Here is a 24174-nt window from a genome sequence, read left to right as displayed (position 1 = left end):
TTCAATTCGAAATAAAAGTATTTTACAGAAAACTTTGCTTGCAATGGACAAAAGAGTTATACCTCTCCAGTTGTCACAATTGCTTAAATCACCTTTTTTAGGAAGCTTTGTTATAACACCTTTGCACCAATCTTCAGGTATAGTTTCTTCCATCCAAATAGCACGAAATAGATCAGATAAGTATTTAGTGGAAGTATCCAAGTCTGCTTTTAAAAGAGGACTATCCACGAACGAGAGCACATGATTCTAAGTACCTTCCAGCATTGATCCTAAGTATTTTCTTTCAGAATATAATAGGTCACCATATATCATTAATATATTGACGAGAAAATTTATGTTTCACCATGTTTTTTTTTTAGGTATTTTAATTGATTTTGAAAACTTTTATTAAGCTAATTCTTTTAATAAAATGGATATTTGATGATACATATGCGAATACTTGTGTTATATAGATGGTAAATTAATCCATATTAGCATTAATTTAAACAATCATACATATGAGTTATAGTAAATGTGTTTTTGACTTTTTTTAATTTTTATCATTTGACAACATGTACAATTAAAGACACCCCGAACTCAACAAAACGTTTGATAGAATTTTGACCAAAAATGGTGGACATTTTATTACTTTTCTTCAACTTGAAGTGGTGAAACACAAATTTTCTCGTCAATATATCAGTTATAAATAGTGACCTATTATATTCTGAAAGAAAATACTCAGGATCAATGCTGGAAGGTACTTAGAATCACGTGCTCTTGTTCGTGGATAGTCCTCTTTCAGCTTGAATAAGATCGATTCCTGGTGATTTATTGGATTTTAAGGATTCTATAGCTCTTCTGACTTCTGCATCTGTTGGAGCATCAATACTTATATCTAAGTCATTGTCTGCACTTTCAGGATCAGCTATGGTTAGTGGTTCAGGTCTATTCAGAACTTCTTTGAAATGCTCTACCCATCTATCAGCTTTTTCACGTTCTGTGGTGAGTATTTGACCTTGTTTATTTTTAAGTGTATTAGAAGATGCTGGTTTCTTTCCAGCTAGGAGCTTGGTAATTCTATAAAGTTCTCTTGAATCACCATGAATGGCAGCTGTTTCTGCCTTACCAGCAAGATCTTCAATGTAATCACGCTTATCTTTTCTGGCACTCCTTTTGACTTTTCTATCCTGTTCACTATATTCTGCTTTTAGTTCTTCTTTTGTCTCAGGTGAATTTGTTCCTAACATCTTAGTTTTAATTTTCTTTCTTTCATCAATCTTTGACCATGTCTCATTGGAAATCCATGGCTTAGATTTGTTCTTTTTGAAACCAAGAACATTTTCAGATGTTTTTTGAAAAGCTAATTTGAAATTGTTCCACTTTCCTTCAACAGAATTATCTTCTTCTGTTTGAGATTCTTCTTCATTCTCAAGAATTTGAAAGCGGTTTCTCAGCTCTAATTTGAATTGCTGTTTAATGTCATTATTCTTTAGTTTATTTGTATCGTACTTTCTCCTTGTTGGATTGGCAGGATTTTCCGACTTTCTCAATTTAAGTTTGAGAGTTCCTACAAGGAGGTTGTGGTCACTGTGGACATCAGCACCTCTGTAGACACGCACATCTTGAAGAGAGTTTCTCCATTTTTTGTTGATGGTAAAATGGTCAATCTGGTTTTTGGTAATTCCATCTGGAGATGTCCAGGTTTCTTTGTGAATCCTTTTGTGAGGGAAAATTGTACCACCAATAACAAGATTATTATTAGTGCACAGTTCACAAAACCTTTCTCCATTGTCATTTATGACTCCAAGACCATGTTTACCCATCACTTGCTCCCTTCCACTATTATTGCTTCCAACCTTGGCATTCATATCACCAAGTACAATAAGGACATCATGACTTGGAACAAGATCAATTTCTCTTTGGAGAATTTCATAGAAATTGTCTTTATCATCATCTGTTGCTTGGTTGGTTGGAGCATAACATTGAATTATAGTGGTTTGGCATATTTGGAATTAAACCTGGCTTTGATTAGCCGGTCATTGATGGGTTTCCATTCTAGAAGGCATTTTGAAAATTGCTTTCTAATTGCAATTCCTACACCTCTAATGCATTGTTCTGCATTTCCAGAGAAAAGTAGTGTAGTTCCATCTTCTAGCAGCATTTTACCACTATCTTTTAGTCTACATTCACTGAGACATAGTAAATCAAGTTTGTAAACTTTCATTTCTCGTAGAATTTGGTTTGACTTTGAGCAGTCACACATGGTTCTAACATTCCATGTTCCAATTTGTAAATTTTGTTTGGGACCTAGAAGACTCCTCCTCTCGCACCTAACTTCCTCCCAGAGGCTTTCATTAGGCACGGTCATATTGTCACCATGATGACCATGGGGACCAATAGAGCCAGCCTGTGTACCCGCGTGGTTATCATTAGCTCTTGTTACAGTTCCGTAAACTTGTGGTGTTTTTAAAGTGTTGGGTAGTTAACCCAACGACCAACCCCCAACCTGGGGGACCAGGAGGTGTGTTCTGTCTGATATCTCCCTGGCAGTCTGTCTGTTGTCGTTGAACGTTTACAGCATAGCCTTCCAGCTCCTTGATACACTGTGCAGGTGGACCAACTTGCAGGGACACCTCTCCCACCGATAGTAGTAAAACGATAATATTCACTAAATATAAATATATAAAAACGTTTGTCTATGGTTCTATTCATTAAGGAATACACATATTTAGTGAATGATATATTATCGATCTACTAATGTTTTTAAACCTTTAAACTCACACTTATACGGAATTTTAGCACAACCTACCTCCCCCTTATTTAGATTTTAGATTTCAGATATTTTAAACACTTTTCTACTTACTAGTTGCTTTCCTCTATCATCAAATGGGGGACAGGGGAGGTCAGGAAAATAGCTTAAAACCACATCAAGATGTTTATAAAGCTTAACTAAAAGTGCTTAATTGTAAATACAAATATCTCCGAAAATTATTTTCATTAGTAAGCAAATGAAATAAATGAAGGAAAGTTTGTAAATACATATATGTATGTACATATGTATCATTCGTAAGCTTACTGATTTCGTATACGTACATGTACCTCATGCTAAGATATTAACCATTTCAATTCAATATTTATCTGTGTAAATCATTATGAGATAGGACAATTATGAAGAAAAAAATATTTTCCCTATTTTTTTTAAAGAAAAGCCAAAAAAAATAAGATTGTTTCTTATGGGGGAAGGACAGATGTGTAGATTAAGCAGTAATCTTAGGGGATCAGTCAATTTTTGGTAAATTAATATATACTACCAATCATGATAAACAAAATTACCCCTTCTGTAGATTATATCATTGGTAAAACAGTTTGTAAACTACTAGTTTGAAATCAACCAATCAAAGTTCATTTTGGGTACCCAAAGTTTTTGAGGCAAAGGATAAGAGTATGTTTTTATTGGGGATGGCAATCCGTATCCGGAATCCGCCCAATTTTTGGCCAATTTTGGAATCCGGATCCGGAATCCGTTTTTTAATAGCGGATTCCGGATTCTTATTTGGTAGGCTAAAATTAGCGTCTTGAGTTTTTTTCTTTCAACTCCTCCTCTTTGAAGGCAAAGATTTTCATCATTATATATAATATCTTTTAAAATCTGGTTCGATACTCGGAAGTGAACTAGAGACACCAAGTACATTGATTTTTAGGACAAATGTAGCACTTAATTTTTTTAATTTTTTAAAAAATCCTTTCAAAATATTGCTAGAATCCGGAATCCGAATCCGGAATACGCCAAAAAAAAAAGAATCCGGAATCCGCAGGAATCCGCCACTTTTTTTGACGGATTCTTTTAAGAATCCGAATCCGGCCCAAAAATTCGACGGATTGCCATCACTAGTTTTATATAAACCTTTGTGTACTGGTGCTGTAATTTAAAGTCCAATGTCATCTCCCTCGCTGGCTTTGAAGAATATTAAAATGATTTCACTTTCCTCATTTTCCTTCATTTTTTGGTGTGCCTCTGCTTCTGCCCATGTCTTTTTTGGTGGAATTATATTATTACAACAGCACAAACTTTTCCTTCCCCTTTGCAGCCTCACAAAAAACCTCTTATTTAATTGCAATTGTGTTTCTTTTGTGGATATGAAACACTATGCGAAAGTGAATGCCCTCCCATTTTTCTACCATAAAAGTATGTAAATTGTTGAAATTTTGATACAATGATAGGATATTGGAAGATGATTTAATCTTACTAACAAATATTTCAGTAGGAGGAAGATCAATTTAACATCCATTAACTTATCCCTCGATAACTTGGTATAATTATGGAGGGAGGGGACATAAGACTGTAGATAAAAAATGGTACCCAAAGTTTTACAAATACTTATTCTTACTCCATGTTGTAGCAGTGTTTAAAATTTTCATATTTAATGATTTCAATCAAAAGAAGGGGTATTTTTGTTTATCATCATTCGGGATGTATTCATTGTCTTATCCATTTAGATCCCTGTTTATAATGCAAAATCCATGACTTACAATTTTAAATTTTCCTAAAATGATTTGATACACATTTCTACCTATAGGTTTAAAATATTATTATTAGATGGTAAATTCACTGAGTGAAAAAGTCTTTGATACTTCCCAGTTATTTATTGCAATATATTTCGGTGGACATTGCACCCTCTTCAGTCTTGAGTTTAGTTGGATGTTAAAAGTAAACTACTTAGAGAGGTAAGGGGACAATGTACAGTAATACCCAATTAGAATAGCAATCTCTTATTCGTTGGTACAATTTGGTACTTTTTATAGATTTTGTTTGGTTGTTTCCAAATTAAGTAGAAGTTTCCATGTTTTCAAAAAGAAATAATTCAAATCTACAGAAAGGATAATTTTGTTTTTCATAATTGGTGATTAATTTATCTTCAAATGTCGTGTCCCTTAAGATCCCTGAGAGTAGCTACTCTATTTTTAATGTTTTCTTAGTTGTCTGTCCTAATAGAGCATATTCCCTCTTTCCTCAATTAATAGAAGCTTCGCTACAAAAAAAAAACGTACAGAGATTTTAAAAAAGTAAACCTCCATTAGATAAATTATAAATAACATAATCTAATATTAATAAAGTTTTTGGCAGTTGTTTTACTTGGATTTGTTTTGTTTGCTCTTCTCATCTGATAAAAATAATTTATTAGGGTGCGTTTCTACTCTTCAATATGACCTACTATACCGTTTATTACTTTGGAATGTACAGTACATCAATTTATCGTCCATTGTCTTATCCCTAAGGTTAATGGAAGAATTGACTGTTAATTTTAAGGACAAAATTAGTTATAGATACTTTTTATTTATTTAAATTAGAAGCTGTATTTTTACAAGTATCAACCCTCCCTTTATACTTTTATATTGTTGAAAAAAAGAATGTATGTGCAGTTAATGGATTTATTGAAAAATATATAAATCAGGTGTTTTATTTATTTGTGTGTGTGTGTTTCAAATCATAGACTAAGACAAACAATGCAAAGTATAAAAATAAAAGAAGTATAATACAGTATTAATTCTATATCGTTTTTTATATTTTCAACAATTCAGAAAATTTACAATTTGTTACTTAAGGTTTTTTTGGTGGTTTCCTTTAAAGTGTCTAGTCGAGCAAAGAAATCCTTTACTCATCCTTCTTACTTTGAAATAAACCAAAAATTAGTTTTTAGAGTTTTATTTTTACTTTATATTAGGTTACATGGGGTACAGGGTTGCCCTGCAGGGTTTTGGACACTGCGGGTATTGGTCCCAACAAGGTTATGGGTGTTAGGCATAAAAAAATCATTCCCTCAATTTTAATTCATTTTAAAGATAGAAGGAAGGTTGTTATCCAGGCAATTTAAGTTAAAGCACTGGATTTTCTGCTGTGTCAAAAATCTAGGAACAATATTTCTTGATGTTCCATATCTCTGTCCTTTGTATTTACAGAGGTATAAAGGTTGGTAAAGTACCGGATGTTTGAGATTACATCTTCACCTCTTTGCTAGGTTTCATTCTTGTTTTGTTATGGTAGTGTCACAAAAGGTTCTAGCCTACATTAGCGTTCTTAGATGCTCTCATATTAATGTGACTAAATGATTTTAGAAACCTGCTTTTATGCTATGATATACGTCTATTTAAAATTACAAAAAAATCATGAGAGAGGGGGGTGGGGTGGATTAATTTCTTCACAAGCCACAAACTGTACCTAAATATTCTAAATGTTAGTTAATACCAACACTAATTTTAACAACTAATTTTAACAAAAAATAATTTTAGTGGATATAACTACTAAATGTATCATATTTGGCTTTTTACATTTTTCTAATGACTGTAATGTATAAACATATCTTTATCACGCCTTCCTCTAGTTTAAAAAGCTATTTTCATCTAAATGGATTTTTGCTTTTGTTTCATATTTTCTAACTTCCTCATATTTATTTTAGTTGCATAGCTTTTCTATTCTGTATTTGTATGTCAAAAAATCTTCCATGAACAGGGAAGTCTTCAAAATAAAATATCAAAATTTATAATTTGTTTTCAATAGGTTCCAGGACAATTATAGGTGTCCCAAACGTCGGAGTGGACAAACGTGGGAAGTTAAAATATTAATTTGATAAAGTATTTCGATACAGGTTAGGTAATGTTAAGAATAAGATATGGAAATACAAATAAGCTCTCCGCAGGGGTTAGGTTAGGTTAAGTTTCTACTCCGACGTTTGGGACTCCTGTGTTTGTCCTAGGACCCTTAAATACCTCAAGTTATTAATACTATTAATGATAAAACAAGTTTGGTTAAAGCTGATATTTTCATTAAATCTAAGAATATATGCTATAGTTGACTTTTATTAGTTTGAAAATCTTATAATATGCTATTACTATATATATCTATGCTAATAAAAATTATGATAACATTTATTTTTAAAAACATATACCACCTACTTACTAAGGTGTACCTTAACTTCCGTATATTTTACATCTGCTTTTTGTTTTTTTCTGCATGTAATAAAGGTTTTGGGATGGGTCTTCTTTTCTAGGGATGAATTCTCTTTGGAGGATGGTGGTACCCTCCCCACAAAATAATTTTCAACCTTTCTTGGACCTATGAGAAGCTTCCCTATAAAAGAGAACCCTATCGGTTAGCAAGATCCTACGGTACACATTCATACACACTCTCATAAACATCCTATTACTTTTATATAATATTAGCAAAATTCACAATGGCAAATTGATAAGTGGGGGTATGGGGGATGTTCATTTATAGATAGTGAAGCAAAATGAAAAGAGCATTTTATTGTAAAAATATGCTGTTCTGACGATTTTTTTAAATATGATACATTAACGGAAAAGAATACACACCCCTTCTTACTAAACCTTCCTACCTACTCAATGTAAATTGAACGAAGCCATAATTTATATTTTTGATCATTTATTTGATTTGACGTTTTTGCAATATATGCATAGCACAAACCAATAAACGTTGAGACTACCTCAATTTTTTTTGGTTGGGTGCCACCTTTTTTAACCTAGCATAGGATACAAGAACTCGGCAAATAAGAATAATTACAGCCATAGAGGATGGGGACTGTAAATTACACTGGTAACCAAAGTTTTATAACCACATTGTCTTATCATTTCATCAAAACTTTGGCTACTTTTATTGAATTGTTATTGGCTTGTTCCAACTTTTTCATTTAACAATTCAAAACATGAGGTTTGATTTTTATCGTTATTGGCGATGTTTATCAATTTATAGCCTATTGATTTCTATTGATTTAAAGATTTCTAGCACTTAAAGTTTTATAACTAACTTCGTCTAAGGTATTGACGGATTGATCAAGTTAAGGAGTAGCTTTCTTACTACGCATATAAGATCCAATTTCTTACATACTATTTTGAAATTCATCATTTTAAATTGTTGGGGATAGTATGTTAAAAGTTATCAAAACAACGCAAAAAAATTTGAAAAATGTGAATTTTTATTTCTAGGTTAATCTGGAACTAATCAAATCTAAACAAGGATGACAACATCCGTAAAAGCGAAGCTCTAAACGGTATGACAAACGTACATCTGAATATGCAAAATATCGTACCTAACTACTACAATTATCACCATGCAAAGTTTGAAATCGATAGGACAATTCTAACCTGTTTAAATTAGCAAAAAGAGCTAACCGTGACTGATGTACGTACGGATGGACGGACGTATAGACTGAGTCTAATTATAGAAAGCTTCGCTTTTAAAAATAACGTAGTAATGAAATACTAAAAATAGAATAATAAAGTTTTTCAAATTCAAAAATCATTAATATAAAACTTATAACGAGTAAAACAGAAATATGAATTAGTCTTTTTACCAAGAACGAAAACTTGTAAGCTGTGGCGTGCATAGCAATTAACCAGGGGGGGTTGAAACCATTAAAGGTCGAAAAAGTCTTCTTTTAAGGCAGCTTTGCTGCAAAAGTACAAAGGCTTTAAATATAAAAATGTAAGGAAATGGGGGATAAGATGGGTGTGTCTTACCCTTTTGAAACCGGCTTTAAAAATATGTTTTTACATAGCAGTAGAAAATTACAGTTAACCACTTTATAACGCTACATTTTTTATTGTTCTTTATTTAAATGGGACGAGGTCCCCTTCTACCTTAAGTGCCCCTAGATCTCAAGGGGCGTAGCCGCTAGTAATAATATTAAAATATAATAACATAATAGGATTTTTCTATTGTGTTACCTTGTATAAACATTAATGGCATTTTAGAAGGCTTATATGCAAACACTGAAAGTGCATGTGTTTTGGGGTTCATACAAAACAGTAATTTAACTCATTAGTGTAAAAGGGGTAAAGATGTTAAATATGAATAGTTTAGCATTGTAGAATCTCTTTAAAAAACAAATGAAAATTTGCTGTTTTTTTAGTATTCGCCCAAAAACTGAAGACTCACCATAAAAATTTTAAACTCAAATAGCTGTTTTCTAACATTTTCTTGCTTAATGCAAAAAACACTATTGTTTGTTATAGAGGTATATGTCAGGGAGGAAGAGGACAATGCCTAATAAATATACAACCCTTTCTTTCTTCCCTATAAAAACTTATCAGCTGATGAAAACAGATTTTTCACGTGACTTTTAGAGATGATAGTTTGTCGATCATTGACCTATCTCTGAATCTCTGTGTATGCAAACTTTGATGACTATTAGCTTTAACGTTATTTCATACCAATCAAAGGATAGGCCCATTATTAAGGATTGCCATTCATATATGTAGTTCTAACTAGTAACACGTCCTCTAGTGGTCCAGGTTGTCCTTGATTCAAGCTTTAATCTAGTTATCTGTTTGGTTTTTAATACTAGCGGCTGCACCCCTACTCAAGGAATATGTATTGGATAGGGTAGGGAAGGGCAGAATAAAGCTTAAAACTATTCAAGAACTTTAATGTAAAAATGAAATATCCAAATACCATCTCGGAACCTATGCGAAACTGCTCTAAACTTAAGAACCCAATTGGTTCAGTAGTTACTGAAATCTTAAGCTACAGACAAAAAATAATAGATGTCAAAAACTTTCAGTTGGGACATTGCATTAGCTTTAATAATAAAAAAAAACTTAAAAATTTTGAACCTCCTCATTTATTATGGGCAGGCATATAAGAATATTCCTTATCATACCAAATCAATAACCAAATCTAAAGATTCATTGTATGCTGACAAGCATCGGTTTTTTTCTGGTGATCCCAAATTGCTTTACTGGTATTTCATACACACAAAAATGACACTTGATTTTCTTAAGTCAGGAAAGGAGGGGACATTGGACTGTAAATGGCTTTGGTATCCAAAGTTTTATAACCACTTTATCTTATTCGTTGGCTCAAAAACTTTTTCTAGGACCTGTCCCTATACCGAAACTTCCTTAAATATTATTTAACTGTCTTAATATGGGAGTGTTTACCCACTGCCCCATTTTACTTTGGCTTTGTTCTTTGTCAACAATCCTCCCACACCCAAAAAGAAGAAGAAAAAAACATAAACCTTGTTAGCGGGTTAAGTCGTACATCTCACTAAAGTCTATGTGTTAATTCTCAACGTATGTAGAGAAAAAAAGCATGTCTTATGAATTTGCATTTCACGATCTCATGTCATTTTTTCTTGCAATGTCAATAACTTCCTTCACGTCCAAGATGCGAAGCTGCTTCACAATTCTCATGTGATTCAATTGATATTAGGTTTAACAAAACTTAATGATGGATGTAAGTGGCAGGGTTAAAAGAAAATTAATGGACGACGCATATTTTGCCGCTAAAACCTTTCAACTTTTCATGATTTTGTGTTAAATTGCATAGGTAGTTCAAAACTTTAAGTAGTCTCAAATTACAAAGGAAGATTTATTCATGTTTTGTTTACACTATGGAATTTATTATTCTTGTTAACAAACAGTTTTGTTTTAGTGTTTTTTTTCTAAACACATTGCATTTTTATAATGTTAAGTATTGTTGCACTTAATTTTTTGTTTCGACAGTACGGTAAGCCGGTATAGTATAGGTAGATAGCACAATCAGTGACGCCTTTTTACCCACATACACACACACACACACACACACACATGATTTAGATATGTATATTATGTACAAGAATATTGCACTAACTTAACTGTGCTAATCAGGGACTAGGACTAGTATTCTAAAATTTTTTAATTAAAGTACTTTAATAGATAGGGATTATAAAGTTTTAAAAATGATAGATTTTTTACCTCTTTCTTCTGTTAATCTGTAATAGGAATATGGCATCTAAAGAAATTCTTTTATATTCTTTAGCATTCTTTCATAGAAATAAATATATTATCAATAAAAAAGTTTATTTTAAATGGTAAAAAGAAAGTTTTTTTTAGGTCCAATATTCTGCTTTTATCTTAAGAGATAAGATAGATAATCATTAGGACAAGGGATAGTGTGTCTGGAGAAAAACTACTTTACTCAAACTTTTTAGTAGCGAATCTACTCTATAATTTGATAAGTATCTCCGTCTGTCCGTCATTATTTTTGAGCCTCGCTACTTATGGATGTTGTCATCCTTGTTGTTAGTCTAAATAACAGGTTCTTTAGGATCTTGAAAATATCTTAAAAGGAATAGGTATTTCCTATGTTTACAGCATGCTTTGTTAAAATAAAATAATGAAAAAAATGCAAAATGTTGATAAAAAAATAGTTTTCTTCAGCTTCATTGTTCCCTTATCCCTGGGACAAAGCCACACCCAACCTTTGTTTCAATAATTCACACAATTTTTTGCAATCTTTTGACTGGCAAAAATCAATTCTTTCTTATGAGGTTTGGATGAATAAACAAGGATCGCGTTATTTTTTATGGAAGAGGCAAAAGTAAATATAATAAGGAGGGAAGTTACTTTTGCTTTTGACAGTCGTAATTTCTTTTAAAGATTATTTTTTCAAATACAATCATGCAGATCAATACATTTTGTCTTAATAATAATCATTAATAAACAATGAAATAGTTTTTTTAAGACCTACAGACTCGGTAAAATAAGAATAAGCTTCGCTACCAAAATCAGTTCTTTCTTAAATTCATTTGAAATACAGTTTTCTAAACCACAATGAAAAATTTGCATATTGTAGACGTAAAAGCTAAACATTCAACAATAGTATATAAATCATTATTTTTCACTTGAAATTATATTTATTTTGAAATAAAATAAAATATAACTTGTAAAAAATGGTCTAATTTGAAAAGTTTTATCCACTTTACTCCAAGTTGAAACAAGATATCTTAACTATCCTCATTTCTAAAGGTTTAAGTTACAGTAACTTTTACGAGAAAGAAAACATTTTTCTGAAGTTAAGTAATTCTTATATAAAAGTAACAGGATCTCTGCCTATCCGTCTTTGTGTATTAAAGGATCTCTGTAACTGCTGAACCGATATGGCTCTCTTTACATTGTAGCTTCTCATAGGTCGTGGGAAGGTTTATAACTATTTTGGGGGAGGATACCACCACCCTTCCAAGTAAAAATAAAAACCCCACATAAATTTTTGTTAGTGCACATTATTGATAAACCATCTATCTTACACATACAAAAATTACATTTAAAATCTAACTCTTAAGATCGTGTGAAAAAAGCAGCTTAAGTCGATTTGCGGTTATTGTTATATCATTTCAATTGACTATGCATTGTTTCAAGTTATAAGGTAGCTATTATATAATTAATATTACTAAAAGGTCCAGTTATTCATATAAAATAACAAAATAAAACCATAATATTTACATCCAAAAGCAATAAACTCGGTTAGAATACATCTTGAAGATTTCTTGTTCTATTTTTTGAAGATTTATATTTTGATTTGATGTTTTTTTTTATTATATGATTTAAAAACTATTTCAATGGTAATTTTGAATGTTGACCAAATAATGAATTAACTTCCTTAAAGGGGTAGTTTCACGAAATGCATTTGAACTTAATTTAGTGAACCGCATTTTTTTTCTTAGTTAATGGGGTAAACTACATTTAAATAGCATATATTTGAAATAAATTCAATTTTCTACCACGTAGTTTTTAAAATATCAAGACCTGAAAATTGTCTTTTTGTGATATATGCAATTTAAAAAGACGATTTTCAAGTCTTGATATTTCAAAAAGTATGTGGTAGAAAATTGGAATTTTTTCAAATATATGCCATATAAATGTAGTTTAACCATTTAACCAGGATAAAATATGCGGTTCACTAAATTAAGTTCAAATGCATTTCGTGAAACTACCCCTTTTGAATAACAGGGAAAATAAACAATGAACCATTGAAACGGTTCCTATGTACTATTAATAGATTAGTACTTGAAAGATAGCTAAAAACGAAATAAGTAGAATATATGTTTTTAGTTGCGAAGTCAGTCAGTCAGTCCATAGGCTATGGGGGGAAATATGATTTTCACGGCTGTTATTTAAGATAGGAAGTTGGAAGTTCAGTGAAGATTTTCATGGCTTATGTGGATCTAGTCTATATATTGTTTTTTTTTGCCTGTCTGTCATTTATGGCTTAAAATAAAAAAAAAATATTTATTTTTAAAAGGTTCCTTTATGTTTTTTCTTTGAACTTTTTATATTAACTAGGTATTTCTTTTTTGAAAATCAACTCAATATCTGCCATAACTCACTTGTCCGTTTGACAATTCATGTTATTTTGTGCTTAACTACTTATGGATGGTATCATCCTTTTTTTAAACACTCTCTTTCACGTTTCTGTTGTAATTATTTTCATTTTAACCTCTTTCGTTGCCGTATTTGTGTCTTTAAGAAATTTAAAAAAAGAAATTAATGGGTAGATTCATTTGAATTGTATTTCAAGGGGGGGGGGGAAGTTTGTACAGTTATAGGAAATGAAATTCAGTACCAAATTTTGCCCTGGCCGTTTGGGCTTGTTTTTATAGTTATCAACCTAATTCTTTTTGTAAGCGCTCTTATATGATTGGATCTACCTGTAAAACTTTAAAACTTGAATTTTGGGACTTTCCCTTAAAGGGGCTAGTGGAGCAAAAGACCCCCTAACACTAAAATTTTAAGTTCTGAGCCTATTTTCAGAGATATTGTGACGATTTTTTTAATGAAAACACTTTTTAACAAAACCGAACTAAGTAGCCATTACAAATTTCATTTTGGGACTTTCCCTTAAAGGGGCTAGTGGAGCAAAAGACCCCCAAAACACTAAAATTTTAAATTCTGAGCCTATTTTCAGAAATATTGAGACGATTTTTTTTAATGAAAACACTTTTTAACAAAACCGAACTAAGTAGCCAATACAAATTTCATTTTGGGACTTTCCTTCTAGGGGCTAGTGGAGCAAAAGGCCCCCCAAACACTAAAATTTTAAGTTCTGAGCCTATTTTTAGAGATATTGAGATGATTTTTTAAAATGAAAATATTTTTTGAACAAAACCGAACTAAGTAGCCATTACAAATTTCATTTTGGGACTTTCCTTCTAGGGGCTAGTTGAGCAAAAGACCCCCCAAACACTAAAATTTTAAGTTCTGAGCCTATTTTTTGAGATATGAGATGATTTTTTTAATGAAAACATTTTTAACAAAACCGAATTAAGGAACCATTACAGATTTTATTTTGGGACTTTCCTTCTAGGGACTAGTGGAGCAAAAGGCCCCCCAAACACTGAAATTTTAAGTTCTGAGCCTATTTTTAGAGATATGAGATGATTTTTTTAATGAAAACATTTTTAACAAAACCGAATTAAGGAACCATTACAGATTTTATTTTGGGACTTTCCTTCTAGGGGCTAGTGGAGCAAAAGGCCCCCAAAACACTGAAATTTTAAGTTCTGAGCGTATTTTGAGATATTGAGACGATTTTTTTAATAAGAATATTTTTAAAGAAACCAAACTAAGTAGCCATTACAAATTTCATTTTGGGACTTTCCTTCTAAGGACTAGTGGAGCAAAAGGCCCCCAAACACTAAAATTTTAAGTTCTGAGCCTATTTTTAGAGATATTGAGATGATTTTTTTAAATGATAATATTTTTAACAAAACCGAACTAAGTAGCCATTGCAAATTTTATTTTGGGACTTTCCTTCTAGGGACTAGTGGAGCAAAAGACCCCCAAACACTAAAATTTTAAGTTCTGAGCTTATTTTTAAAGATATTATGGCTGATTTTTTTAATGAAATTTTTTTTCAAATAACTGAAATAAATAATCAGAAGATAAAATTTTAGTGTTTGGAGGGTCTTTTGCTCCACTAGCCCCTGGAAGGAAAGTTCCAAAATGAAATTTGTATTGGCTACTTAGTTCGGTTTTGTTAAAAATATTTTCATTAAAAAAATCATCTCAATATCTCTGAAAGTAGGCTCAGAACTTAAAATTTCAGTGTTTGGGGGGCCTTTTGCTCCACTAGCCCATAGAAGGAAAGTCCAAAAATGAAATTTGTATTGGCTACTTAGTTCGGTTTTGTTAAAAATGTTTTCATTAAAAAAATCGTCTCAATATCTCTAAAAATAGGCTCAGAACTTAAAATTTCAGTGTTTGGGGGGCCTTTTGCTCCACTAGCCCATAGAAGGAAAGTCCAAAAATGAAATTTGTATTGGCTACTTAGTTCGGTTTTGTTAAAAATGTTTTCATTAAAAAAATCGTCTCAATATCTCTGAAAATAGGCTCAGAACTTAAAATTTTAGTGTTTGGGTTTTTTTTGCTCAACTAGCCCCTAGAAGGAAAGTCCCAAAATGAAATTTGATATGGCTACTTATTTCGGTTTGGTTAAAAATATTTTCATATTAAAATATCATCTCAATATCTCTGAAAATAGGCTCAGAACTTAAAATTTTAGTGTTTGGGGGTCTTTTGCTCAACTAGCCCCTAGAAGGAAAGTCCCAAAATGAAATTTGATATGGCTACTTATTTCGGTTTGGTTAAAAATATTTTCATATTAAAATATCATCTCAATATCTCTGAAAATAGGCTCAGAACTTAAAATTTTAGTGTTTGGGGGTCTTTTGCTCAACTAGCCCCTAGAAGGAAAGTCCCAAAATGAAATTTGTAATGGCTACTTAGTTCGGTTTTGTTAAAAATATTTTCATTTTAAAAAATCATCTCAATATCTCTAAAAATAGGCTCAGAACTTAAAATTTTAGTGTTTGGGGAGCCTTTTGCTCCACTAGCCCCTAGAAGGAAAGTCCCAAAATGAAATTTGTATTGGCTACTTAGTTCGGTTTTGTTAAAAAGTGTTTTCATTAAAAAAATCGTCTCAATATCTCTGAAAATAGGCTCAGAACTTAAAATTTTAGTGTTTTGGGGGTCTTTTGCTCCACTAGCCCCTTTAAGGGAAAGTCCCAAAATGAAATTTGTAATGGCTACTTAGTTCGGTTTTGTTAAAAAAAGTTTGCATTAAAAAAATCGTCTCAATATCTCTGAAAATAGGCTCAGAACTTAAAATTTTAGTGTTTGGGGGGCCTTTTGCTCCACTAGCCCCTAGAAGGAAAGTCCCAAAATGAAATTTGTATTGGCTATTTAGTTCGGTTTTGTTAAAAAGTGTTTTCATTAAAAAAATCGTTTCAATATCTCAGAAAATAGACTTAGAACTTAAACTTTTAGTGTTTGGGGGTCTTTTGCTCCACTAGCCCCTTTAAGGGAAAGTCCCAAAATTCAATTTTTAAGTTTTACAGGTAGATCCAATCATATAAGAGCGCTTACAAAAAGAATTAGGTTGATAACTATAAAAACAAGCCCAAACGGCCAGGGCAAAATTTGGTACTGAATTTCATTTCCTATAACTGTACAAACTTCCCCCCCCCTTATTGTTTATTTTAAAAGATTGGACCTCGTTTTGATTGATGACGTTTAAGATAACAAAGGCATGTAATACCTATGGTTATTTTGAAATATTTTTTCATGATTATTCCTACCAATTTAAGTTAACATAAAAATAATAATAGTCAATTAAACTTGTAATTTCCGTGCTATTGTTCATTATTAAAGCGTGATGTCATATTTCGGATATTTTTATGTTCATTGAAAAAAAATATATAGCAATATGACCATTTGTGTTCAGTATCATATATACTAGTGACTGCACCCCTATCATCTAGGGAACATGTATGAAGGTTAAGATAATACCCTAATACATTTTAAAGACTTAAATCTAAAATAACAACCCAAAAATTTTTCAGAACCTATGTAAAGTTTTTTTAAAATGGAGAAATAAAATCCTGCGATTTTCAAGATCTTAATCTACACTACGCATAGAGACTTCCAATTACTTTTATATAAGGATTAGCTGTGTTATTTATGAAAGTTGCTATCCTTGTTTCTAAATGAAATTCCAGTTTGCTGCTAATTTCTTAGTAAACTAAATTCATCTCCAACAAAGTTTCCTTTTAGTCATAATAAACTTAGTCATAACTTAGTTTTCGTTTATGCATTTGTCATAAAAGGGGTTGGCATTCACTTCCACACAAGTATTAGATTATTAAATCATTAGAACTGTTTATTATTTAGTGAGGGAGGGGATATTGGTCACTAGTCCCCAAAGTTTTATAATAACCTTTTCGTATTCGTTGGCTTAACAATCTTTATTAAATTTTTATTGGTTTACATTCAGTGTCCAAACGTTTGAACTACTAATTGTAATCTTCAGATGGGGTAATTTTGTATATTATTATTGGGGATATACATCAATTTATCGGCCATTGTCTTATCTCTTTAGATCCCTTATATTAGCATAACAAGAGCGTCCTTTTCTTTACTTTACCCTCCCACCTGATAAATTATTTTTATGTGCATAAAGTTCCTCCCTTCGTTTCACAGTCATAATTAATATTATTTGCTATTGTGCAGTTCTACCTACTATTATGTGGAAGTGAATGTACACCCCATATTACATGTATGTACAGAGATTTAACCATAGACGTCAAGGGGGGGGGGGGGCAGAGTAAAGGTATGTTTACCCCCCTTTAAAAAGATTGGACGTCCTTGTATTTAAGTATATAATTAAATAAAGATCTTGTAGTTGAACAGGCTTTTAGAATACGATGATTATTACTTTTTTATCGGCAGGTTGGTTTTATGCTGTCTTCTAAAATTTAATTCAGCGCTATATTTAGATTAGACAGGTCGATAACGTGCTCATAATATAAAAATATTTTTTCTCTCATGTTTTTTTTAATAATTTAGATTGGAGAGTGGTTAGTAGGTATAACTAAAGTATTTATTATCTTTAGTTCACCTATCCATGCAAGACTTCTTGTTGCTTGTAGTAAGGTTGTAATTTTCATTTTCTGTCAAATTAAGCTTTTTTCTGCTGTTAATAATTAAAATTTAGATTTTAGGCCAACTAAAAGATCACATTGTTGTATTTGCCTGTATATTTATGGAAAAATAGCATGTTGCAGATGTCATTAACAAAGAAAGCACAAGAAAGAGTCAGCTTCAAATAGCCAAAAAGTTTTGAGCATAAGAGATATCTTTCGGTTGAAATATTATTGACACAAAATCCAAAATGTTTGTTTTCAAAGAAAATACTTCCTTATTTACATTCTGTCAATTATTTATAGAAATCCTCCACATGGGAAAAATGCTACACAAATTATTAATTTTTTAACAAGGATGATTTAGAGCCTAATACTACGCAGTAAAAATGGTTATTTTAAGATGAAAATTGCAATTTAGATCTAAATTGGACTAAAAACACACTTTTTATTAAATATATTTGTTAATACTTTTGTAGTTAGTCTAAGACGACAAAGGGACAGACATTAATATAGAATACATGGATATTGTGAGCAGGGGCGTCCAAGCTTTTTATTTTTGGGGGGGTAAAATGGCGCGCGAAGCGCGCCGCAAATTTTTTTTACCCCCCCCAAAATTTTTACCCCGGGGGTAAAATTTGCTTGGGGGGGGGGTAAATACCCACTCCTTAATGGTTTGGGGTGCCTACGGTACCCCCAGGGTAGGGGTAAATTTTGAATGGGGGGGGGGGGTAAAATGAAAAAAAATTTGGGGGGGGTAATCGCCCCATTACCCCCCCCCCCCCTTGGACGCCTATGATTGTGAGTAAATCTAGCATACCCAACTAAATTATTTATCCTAGCTGGCCAACACAAAGAATCCCAACCCCTTTCCTATTATATCCATTGGGAAAAGATAAATTTTTTTGAGGCTTCAAACTTGCAACATTTAACAATGCTTTAAAGGTACAACAGACGTTTTACACGTTTTAAATGAAGAGTGGCTACTCATCTAACCTTACTTACACAGTAGCTCCGCATTAAGAAACATAATATTTATCAAAATCAATCTTATTATAAATTCAAGGTTAATACTTACATTGTCAAGGGCTTAAAATAATTGTCTGTGTTTGTTTTGTGTGTGTGGATGTGTGTGTGTGTGTTGTTGTTGGTGTTTTGTTTGACAAGTATATTCACATAATCTTTATAGAAAGAAAATTGATAGTCTCACAAAATTACAGTTTTTTTTACATTTGTATATTTTTATCTGATACTAGTAGCACTTAACACAGGTATATAAAGGAATAAGACAATGGACTACAAAGTCTGCATACCCCCTATTGTGATAAACAAAATTACTCTTCTGTTGATTAAATTATTGGTTGAAAAATTTAGACACTACTAGTTTGAAACAGACCAATCAGAATTCAATAACAGTCCCCATTGTTTTTAAGGCAACAATGGGAAAACGTGGTTTAACATTTGGGTAAAAGTTTAATTTATTGTCCAATATGGCTCCTCTCCCTTAGAAAAACATCAAAAAATACATTGTATATCACAAGGTTTAAATTAAAATAGCCAGAGGATGTTATTTCTATTGCTAAAATCCAGGGATACAGGCAAAGGGCTATTTGTTGAATTTTGGCTTTGATAGGAAATATTGGGGGATTGGATTGGGATGAGAAAATAAACATTATTGTCCTCTCCCCTCCTCAAATATATATTAGTATAAATACAATTTTACAATTAAAAAGAAAGATATTTTGAGTTTTGACATTTCATGTTTTTTATTTAAAATTTGAATTTTGTTATCACAAAATATCAAGTACCTTGAACATTTTACAAAATAAAATCCTCCAATTTATTGAAATTTAATTTAGAAGTAATTTTCTTTAGTTATTTAAGTTGATTTTTAATTGTAAATGAAATGGTCCTAAAAATAGCTTCCATTGACAAATGGAAAAATCACCTAATCCTTTAATATAAAGTAGTAAGGTTTTTGTCTGAAGCTAAGGATCTCGGAAATCTCTATAACTTATGGATTGCACTTTTCAGAAAGACTTTTTTTCTTCATCCGCAGCCCTTTCCAAGAGGTTAGGGGCAAATCTAACATTTAATAAACAAACTATTAGTAATTTAACATTTTTAAACTATTAGGTATTTTTTTCATTGAATAAAAAGTGGTATTCTTCCATTACATACTTCCTAATACATGTTACATCATTAATGATTTTCTTTATTGGGCTTAATACAAATTTCTTGCCAATTTCTTTTCACATTAATACTATTATGAAACAAATAATTAAAAACCATTAATAACAAGCATAACAATATTGGTAGAAGCAAAGTTGAAAAATCATAAACATAATAAATTTACATTCTTTGGGTAGCTTTCCTTTCATTGCTTCAAATGCTATGCCTTTTTCTTATAGGAATCCTCAAAGCAGCATAATTATTTCGTAACTTAAAACAGATGGGCACACTTTTAGTTTAAAAGAGTTTCTCATTTTTATAATAAATTAATAATATTAATGATTACGTTTCTCAAAAATAAATTCATGTTAAGGAGAAGATTACTTTTCATAAATTAATTTCTGTTTTTGATAGATTCCAAAGAGCAGCAGAGCTGCTACACACTTTATTATGTTGGACTTTACATTGGTTTCATTCATAGATGTCTCCTTGTCCACATTACCACCTTGGGAAGGTATAATTTTACCCAAGCCTAATGCACTTACTTTTTAAAAGTTAGCAGACAAAGATTATTTTCATTATTTGACTCTGATGGATGTTTTCATCCTTGTTATAATTAAACATATAATTCTCTCAATTTTTAATAGAAAATGATAGGTATATGTGTAATTTTTATTTTCAATAAGATTATGATTTTTTGTCAATATCTTAATAAGCATCCAAAAATTAATTGAAATAAGAGGGGGTAGTTTTTTTCCCTTATGCCTAACCCTTGCGGGCTTACACAGTACCCATTGACCCAATATAACTTAACATAACCCTACCTGACCTTAAGTAATAAACTATAAAACACAAAAACTTATTTTAAATTTTTTTTTTTAATTTCTATGTTCGACAAGGCACTTTAAGGGAAATTACCTGTGTCAAGTAGTTAAATGTTCCACTAATCTTTAGAGGGATGAAACCAAAAGTTTAATTCTGTGGGTTAAGAAAAGTTGGTGAAGTTGAACATGTAATGAAATTCTTGGCTCTCTCATCTTGATGACATTTAAATCTCAAGAGATTTCCCCCACTGCCATATGACAGTTAGATACATGTATGGATTACTGTATGGATTTAGGGGGCATATATTTTTACTCTTTTTGAAGATTTAAGAGAAATATATTGAGTTTTGATTTCAATACATAGCAAAGTTTCTTTTTATCTGACTGTTTAACACCTCATATTGTTATTTCTATCAATACTTTTTTTCTAACTGTATGCCATTTTATTTTATTACCCAACTCAACACCATATCATCTCTCCTAATACACTGCTAATTATCTATGTATCTAACTGTAGGACATCTGATATTATTACCCAACTCAACACCATATTATCTCTCTCCCACTACACTGCAAATAATCTATGTATCTAACTGTAGGACATATGATATTATTACCCAACTCAACACCATATCATCTCTCCTAATACACTGCTAATTATCTATGTATCTAACTGTAGGACATATGACATTATTACCCAACTCAACACCATATTAAATTCTTATTATTTCCAAATAACAGAAAGATGGTATCTTAGATCAGCTAAGATAAAATGAAAAGTTTACTAAAATATCAATTAGAAATTCAGGACAATTAAATTACTGTTAGATACTATTTCATTAAAATCTAAAATTCATCTCTTTTTGCTGTTTTAAATATCAATAACTTGGTTTTAAAAGAAAACGATATATCATAAAATTGGAGGTAAAATATAATTTCTCGAGATAAAATATCCCTTTCTGAATTATGACAGACAATAGTCTTAATTTGATGGATGGAAAGCTAAGGTGTGTCATCAATTCTACACAAAACAAGTTTGGTAAAACTTAAAATCACAAATTTTAAAGGCAAAATCTAAAACTATGTTTTAGCTAGTATCATAATAATAATCTCAAAATAGGTCTGCTTATAAGTCCATAGTTCCTAATAGCCAAATAGCACTTGCTTTTCACTGTTTATATATAGGCGAAGATGATGTAACATCATAAGAATGACATCCTAATCTATAAAATAAAAGTAGTCTCTTTTTTGGTGTGAATTTAGTTCCGCATATATATCATATTATCACAACATTAGAGCGAAATATTACAACAACATAAACTTTCCTTTTCGTATTACAAGAAATACCCTCTAATTTATATGATAATAGCGCCTACGCCCCTAGAAACCTTTTTGGGCTTTGGAGGGAAGAGGGGTGATTTTAGTTTTCTAAAGATTTCTTTCAGGAGGATGGTGGTACGTATCCTCCTCTCAAATACTTATAACCCTTTACTTGGCGGAAAAAAAGCTTCACTGCAAAGGAGAAGCATATCGGTCCAGCAGTTAGCGAGATCTTAAGTTACAATTAGGCATCCTGTTACAATTATACAAGGCTTTGTCTATGAAACACTAATGGGAAGTATAATATCCGGAAATGATTGTACACTATCTCCTTTGATAAAGATTATTTTGCAAATTTTTACTCTTTCCCCAGGGGTCTTCTTCATTGAATGAAAGTTGCCTTGTTAATTAAAAGATTTAAAGATGATATGCAATCTTTCTTACAAATATGTAATTATTCTGCTTATATGACCTTACAAAAACTTTTTCTCTGTTCTTTACCTCTTTTTTTATACACTAGGGCTTCGTCCGTAGCCAATAGAGGCTTTACTACACTAGTAGGGGTGCAGGATCTAAATTAAACTTCACAATGATAAAAAGCTTCCCTGAAATGTACAATCCATTCTTACCAGCAATTTCTTAAACCTTTTGCTTTGAACCATAAATACTTTACATTTTACTTTAAAGAAAAGATAATTTCTGATTACTTGTGCTACTTATCTATGTATAGAGTAGATGTGCATATATCTTAGGAATCTTCACTGAAAATTTCAACTGTTCATCTTCAATAGAAGCCTAGAAAATTTCGTTTCACCTATAGTATAACGGACCGATTGACCAACTGGCGGACAGACAAAGTGAATTAAAGAGTAGCCTTTCTACTTTAAATGCATACAAAAATGAGTATACACTACAATAATCTTTTTTTAAAAGGCACAATGTGGATGTATAAATGTCTGAAGCCATTTGCCCCCTGCGGCTATTCCGAAGGAAAATGAACCATAAGGATATTCAGGGAGGCAGAGATAGGACGATAAATTAATCTTCCTCAAATTCTTTTTTTGGTACCTAATAGGTAATAAGTATTTGGTAGCTGTTGTTATTTTGGGAAGATTAGGTCATAGATTAATTTCACAGTCGTTGTTCTCTTACTTCCCTGGGGATATCTTAGAAAGTTGGGTAGGTTGTCTGTGGGGTAGGGGAGGGGGGGGGGGGTAGATGCAGTTTAAGAATTATATTACCACATAGATTACTAAAGAGGATGAGTGAGGTAGCTTGTTTTATTTGCTTTGCCACTAGCCTTGGTGGGGATTTCCAAAGTATTAATTTTTTGTCATAGAGTGAAATCTATTAAAGTGTATCTATTACCCTACTCTTAAGAAAAGCCTAAAACCTGCCTCTACTTAGATCAAGGTCCACACGAAAGAAATTGTTATTTTGGTTTCTAAGACAACATTGCAAAGTTTTGATCTATGAAAATAATGATAACAAAACCATGTAATAAAAATAAGCTATCACTACTGAGATAAAATATATTGCTTTATTCTGCTTAGTATTTTTGTCACTGGCAATAAGTTATAGATTATGTTTTTTTAGAACATTGAGAAAAACTAAGGGTCATACTAAGGTATAAAAAAGTTTTTTTGGAACTATTTTGAAAAGAAGATTTTTATTTATTTTGAATCACGTCTTATCTACAAATGAACCTTAGCATGGCAAAATAGAATCGGGATGAGAAAATAAAAGGTCATACAAAACAAGTAATAATATAGAACAGTCAAATATGTAAGCAAATTTTTTAATTAATGAGTTCATTAGTTCTTTGATGTAAAATTTCATAAGAGCAAAACTAATATGCCTTCACCTTTTAAATATTATAATAATTGAGAAGAATAAATCCGTACAAATCAGGCAAAGTAGTTTTTTAAGATGCAATATCAGATAATTCTAATATTCCCCCCCCCCACCACTTAAAATCTACACATATTTTACAAATAGAAATTAGAGGGGGGAGTTTTAACTAACGTCCATTTTCTGATCCCTGTATTTTACAAGTTTATTACTTTATAATTTACTAGAGGCTGCTACCCTAGCAGCTTGTGGCTTTGCTAGCATTCTAAGAACCT

General features: G+C 31.5%; 2 protein-coding genes across 2 annotated transcripts in view; one reads left to right on the top strand and one right to left on the bottom strand.

The window, feature by feature from the left end:
- The window catches only part of Pgant5 (polypeptide N-acetylgalactosaminyltransferase 5), a 134510-nt gene that overhangs the window by 8732 nt on the left and 101604 nt on the right, over nt 1-24174 (top strand). The window lies entirely within an intron of this gene.
- LOC145304351 (uncharacterized) lies at nt 747-1938 on the bottom strand. The gene has a single exon (XM_080146219.1). It carries the CDS (start codon nt 1845-1847, stop codon nt 747-749), a length of 1101 nt encoding a protein of 366 aa, XP_080002345.1. The 5' UTR covers nt 1848-1938.

This window comes from Acartia tonsa, chromosome 13 (assembly GCF_053477335.1).
Source record: "Acartia tonsa isolate MP-2025a chromosome 13, ASM5347733v1, whole genome shotgun sequence".
Lineage (NCBI taxonomy): Eukaryota > Metazoa > Arthropoda > Copepoda > Calanoida > Acartiidae > Acartia > Acartia tonsa.
This window is presented reverse-complemented; position numbering and strand designations above follow the sequence as displayed.

What these genes read in the sequence shown, in the direction of transcription:
- LOC145304351 (XM_080146219.1), bottom strand. Translation starts at nt 1,847, where the DNA reads ATGAATGCCAAGGTTGGAAGCAATAATAGTGGAAGGGAGCAAGTGATG.